This window comes from Parasteatoda tepidariorum, chromosome 6, assembly GCF_043381705.1.
Source record: "Parasteatoda tepidariorum isolate YZ-2023 chromosome 6, CAS_Ptep_4.0, whole genome shotgun sequence".
NCBI lineage: Eukaryota > Metazoa > Arthropoda > Arachnida > Araneae > Theridiidae > Parasteatoda > Parasteatoda tepidariorum.
The window spans coordinates 35,311,426-35,316,763 of record NC_092209.1 but is presented as its reverse complement, the minus strand read 5'-3'; the positions used below and the strand labels follow the sequence as shown (position 1 = coordinate 35,316,763).

General features: G+C 31.7%; 1 protein-coding gene across 1 annotated transcript in view; it reads left to right on the top strand.

Moving 5' to 3' along the window:
• Positions 1 to 5,338, top strand: part of LOC107441285 (Transcription elongation factor subunit spt4) — a 37,572-nt gene that overhangs the window by 20,805 nt on the left and 11,429 nt on the right. The window contains exon 3 of the mRNA XM_071182228.1: positions 2,787 to 2,842. Within this exon, the coding sequence (XP_071038329.1) occupies positions 2,787 to 2,842 (56 nt within the window). The remainder of the gene's footprint in view (positions 1 to 2,786; positions 2,843 to 5,338) is intronic.

Below are 5,338 nucleotides of genomic sequence, written 5' to 3'. Positions count from 1 at the left end.
CGCCATCTGTTATTATAAATCCTCAACAGTTATTAAACAGTCAGTAATGTGGCTTTGGCTCATAGATTTTAAAACTTGCTTTAAGATATCAACAAAACTAGGTATTTTAACTGTACATAAGTTAATCGAATTTCTGATTTTATTACGCTCAAAATGGGAAGCATTTATGCACTATTATACATTGATCCAAACCCAAAATAATATCTGACTGACAGTAAATTTGAAAAATTTGCTTCTACAAATTTAAGAAATTTAATGTAATTAGTGTATGGTTTTTACTGATTTTGGCAAAATTCCTGAAATCGTCAATACTATTCTCATCCAAGAAAATATGGACGGAGGCTTCATTAAAATGGTTTTTTGCTTTAATGGCACTCGAGGTGTTACGAGGGTTGCTATTTATATTTCTGGCCTAATAATGAAAAAACAAATATGTAGGATCGAAATTGGTTTTATTGTTTTTTAAAATATTCTCCATGATGATCAATACACTTTTGCATGCGTTTGAACCAATTTTCAAAGCACTTTTTCCAGTCCGATTGAGGTAACTCCAAAACATGCGTTTTGAATGCATCAACCGCTTCTTCGGGGGTCGAAAATCGTTGTCCACGTAATTTATTTTTGATGTGTGGGAATAAGAAGAAGTCATTGGGTGCCAAATCAGGGCTGTACGGCGGATGACCCATCAGTTCGATCTTTCGCTCCGTCAGAAATGCCTTTGTTTGAGTCGATGTGTGAGAGCTCGCATTGTCATGATGAAGAATGATTCGCCTGTTCTTCTGCTTTTTTCGAATTTCTCCGATGACTTCTGGCAAACAAATGGTCGTGTACCATTCAGAATTGACCGTCCTGCGTTGCTCTAACGCCACTGTTGCCACATGACCGTTAATGCCGAAGAAACAGGCAATCATTTGTTTCGATGTGCTTCTTCCTCGAACAACTTTTGTTGGTTTTGCCTCGTCTTGGAAGACCCATACAGTTGATTGCTGTTTTGTTTCCGGCTCATATGCATAGATCCATGATTCGTCACCTGTGTAGATGTTATACACAGCCTTTGATGTACCTTGAACGTATTTTTCCAACATTTCCTTGCACCAATCGACACGAGCCTTTTTTTGAGCGTTTGTCAGATTATGCGGGATCCAACGCGAACAAATTTTTTTTACGCTCAAATGTTCATGCAATATTTTATTGATGCTAGTCATACTAATGTCCAAAGACGCCTCTATCTCACGGTATGTCACATGACGATCTTGCTTTATCAGTTCACGCACAGCATCGATCTTTTCTGGCACAACAACGGATTTTGGACGACCTGCACGGGATTCGTCCTGGATCGAACATCGACCACGATTAAATTCGTTATACCAATTTTTTACAGTGCTGTAGGATGGCGCTTTATCGCTGAATAAAGAATTAAGTTCATCGAAGCACTCTTGTCTTGACAATCCACGTCGAAAGTTATGAAAAATAATGGCACGAAAATGTTCACGATTCAATTCCATTTTTTGAAAGAGAAGAACTTTTCAATTTACTGTCAACAACACAAATGAAGCTATAATGGTAAATCGTCTGCTGAATTTATGTTTAAAAATATCAAACTTTCGATTAAAATCGTCTGCGGTCGCCTAGCAACACTTACTGTTGCCAAGGCCAGAAATATAAATAGCAACCCTCGTATTCATACTGTATCTTCACTAAGATTGTTTTAAATTGCCAAGGAAAGCGCGAAGTTAAATTATAAACAAAACTCCCATATTTTCTCCTCTGTAAGCAAGAAAATAATAAAAGATGCTCCCTTTTTAATCAATTTTAGTTTATTATTATGAATCTAAAACTTTTATTTTAGATAATTTCGGCCAACTTGGATATTAACAAGCGAGTCCTTTCGTCTCTTGCTTACTTATTATAAACGAATTCGTCTGCATATTTGAATTTTGTTCTTTAAGCTTCCAAAGTTGTTACCAAAGTGTTACAGAAATTCACTATAAATTTGTCAGTTTTGAACTGAATAATATTTGAGGTTAAAAAAATATTTCAGCTTTTGTTGTTAGAAAATTAAATTTATGTTCCCAACTTTTCTTTTATTGTTTTCCCATTTTCATTTTTAAAAAAAGCGATAATTTTTAAATGGGAAGATTTTTAGGGCTTTTTCGTTCTTAACTAAAATTATATTCATTAAATAATAACAGTCATGTCCCCAGCTACTGTTCCAGAATTGAGTAATAACAATTTTTCAACTAGAGTGTGTTTAGTAATAAATTTACTATGAACCATATTTTTTTTCTTCTTTTAATTAAACCAAGAGGAAAATTTAGGGGAATACGTTGACGTTACTTTAATTAAAGGGTCGATTCCACATTGTCTCGACGAATTGTTCATTCAATCACCTTAAATTAATGTTTAATGAAATTGTCGTAAACACCTTAACAAAAAAAATATCTCTATAATGTATATTAGAATTATTATTGAAGCTTTTTATAAAAATGTTTTCATTAAACTATATAAAAGAAGAAAACAATACCATTTTGGTAAAAATAGTTTGCTGAGTAACCCAAATGTAATTAAAGGGCATTACTTTCTGTACAAAGTAACTATGCACTAAGAACTTCAGGATTAACTAGACTTGTGAATGTGAATACATGAAAATAAAGGTGTTAAATTGTAGTAAAAAAAAAAAAAATTTTTTTTTTGATTTGTGAGGGTTTTTTTTTCTTTTTTTTTTTTTCTTTTTGCGAGCCCGTTTAATTTTATTTTAGTTTGTAACATACTTTTTTTTCTTGCAGAATGATTGCGTTGATGGGTGGAGAGGATAGCTGGGTTGCTAAATGGCAAAGAATAAGTAAGTTTTTCCATTTTTAAACATTACTATAACATGTCTGCATAAAGCACAACGTATTTGAAGCACAAAAGAAGAATATTCTAAGTGACGTTTTTTTTTTTTTTTTTAAATTAGATATCTCGGGAGAAAATCTTAATTTAACCTTATTTAACTAAACAACATTAATTTATGTTGATAAATCTTTAAATGGGATACCCTCAAATGACGTAGAGTGGGTATCTCGATCCTGATTGGTTATTGAAACGTGGCATTTGTTTGCGTTAGCAACTGTTCTTTTCATTCTATGCCGAGTAGGCTAAGCCCATCAAGTTTCAATTCTCTTAAGTAACACAGCCTATATTCTTTGATAAAGATTTTTTCACTAATATTTCAATTCTGCCACTATATATTCACAGAAAGGCAAGCACGAAGCCATAAAGAACCTGAACTTATTATGCATAGAAGTTGCCAGGTGCACAACAAAAAAATGTATGACGGTTACAATAAAATGCATAAACAAAAAAAGAAGTGGCCTAGAAAGAATTATATTTCAACAAATTCAATGTGCTATACTGCTCTATATTTAATTTACATTTTAAGTTATGTAGAGATACTCCATATTGCTGATAAAGATTAGCTGGTGCTGAAGTCATAGGTCACATGCGTGGGTATTGGTTGTCTTCCTCTTCTTGGAGTGCTAGTGCCCAATTACGCCGATCTCAGCGAATGAAAAGTCCATGTCATTTGGTAATAAACAATCGACTAGTAATCTTAAAAAGTAATAATCTTAAAAACTAAAGTAAAAAAAAAACTAAATAGAAGTAATTTTAAAAACTTTAAAGTGATATTTTCTTTTTCAATAATTTTTCTTTTATGAACGCATACATTTTAAAACTAGTTTACTCAAATTCAGTAAAATCTCACTTAGAACCTTTACCCACTCAGCTCTTCTTTTAAGAATAGTCAACTATTGATGCTAACATCAATTAAAATTTAGACATGTTTGTTTCCATGGCTTTGTTGGCTGCAACTCTAGGTGATTATATTTGTTATTAATATATGAAACGCTTTTCCAGATTGCTTGTTCTATTTATATTTCTTTATTTTAGTTATTAATTTTTAATCTTCTCATTTCTCATTCAATTCTCTCTCTATAATTTGTTTTCCTCAAAGCGAATTTCAAAGCATAAAAATGCATAATTGACGTAATTTTTTATTTAAAATATTTAGAAATCAGCTGTAGAATCAACTTATTATTTTATTGTTATTAATTTTACTCCTAAAGCACATTATATAAAATACCTCGATACTGAAATCTACCATATACCCCTGCTTGCCCGGCCAGATTTTCATTACCCTGACCCGACAAAAAAATTTCACTACTTGGTGTCGGGTATCTGGATCCGGTTTTTGGTCGTAAGACCCAGTACCTGGTATGTGGATCCAGCCAGTTTTACCGGGTATTTCACGTACTTTACCGGGTATGTTCACCGCAACCATATTCAGATTCATAGTAAACTTAAAACATGTTTTGGAAATCCATGTGTTCCATCAGTTTCTTAATAATAAAACTGGTACATATTTTACTCTTGTGAAGAATTTTAATTCAGGGAATCCTTGGCGAAGTGGCTACCTTTGAGACAAAGAAATTTATTCACTAAAGATAAATGTTTGTTTTGGAGAAGAGCGAACTACTTAACTGTATTGAAGTAATAGTAAAATAATTATAATATTGAATTGCATTGATATTTATTTAAAGCATAATGATCCAAATTTCAAGATAACTAAAGAAAAGTACGATGTATATTCTAATACTAATTTGACTTCAGTAAATGCAATAATATATTTTTATTATTTTGGTTCATAAGCTTAGAATTTCATAGAAGTACAATAGACAACAGTTGCAAACAGAATATAAATATTTTCTGACATTTTATACTAATGCTATTACTAATTATTGGAAGATTGATTTCCAAGTAATGTTAAAATCGAGACTAATATTTATAAATTTTTTCGCATAATTAGACAAATAACTTATTTGGAAACATTTTTACATTTTAAGTATAAGTTGATATACGTTTAATCTATTTCTGCTTGATTAAACGTAAGTTAACTTGATTGCTTAACATTTTGAAAAGAAGCATGTATGAATGAAAGTAACATATCTGTAACTTTGAAATAAAATTTCACTAGAAAGTGTGTTTCATAATCGTTATCTCAATAAATTCAATTTCCAACCATTCTGGCGGCAATGTTACCTTCGGACTAATTATAAAAAGTTTTCATAATCCCCCCCTCCCTTCAAAAATACTAGAATACGGTGATAAAATCGTAACATTAGGGTAAGCAAAATCCAATACATGAATCTTCTTTTCTACTTTGGTAATAAGATAAATTTTCTCATGAAAAATCGAAAAGTTTAAAAGATTTTACTAACAAGGGAAACTAGGGAAGTGTGACTCGCCAATTTTGAAATAAACTAGTGGGATGTATGCAGGTGACGAACCTCCTAATGTT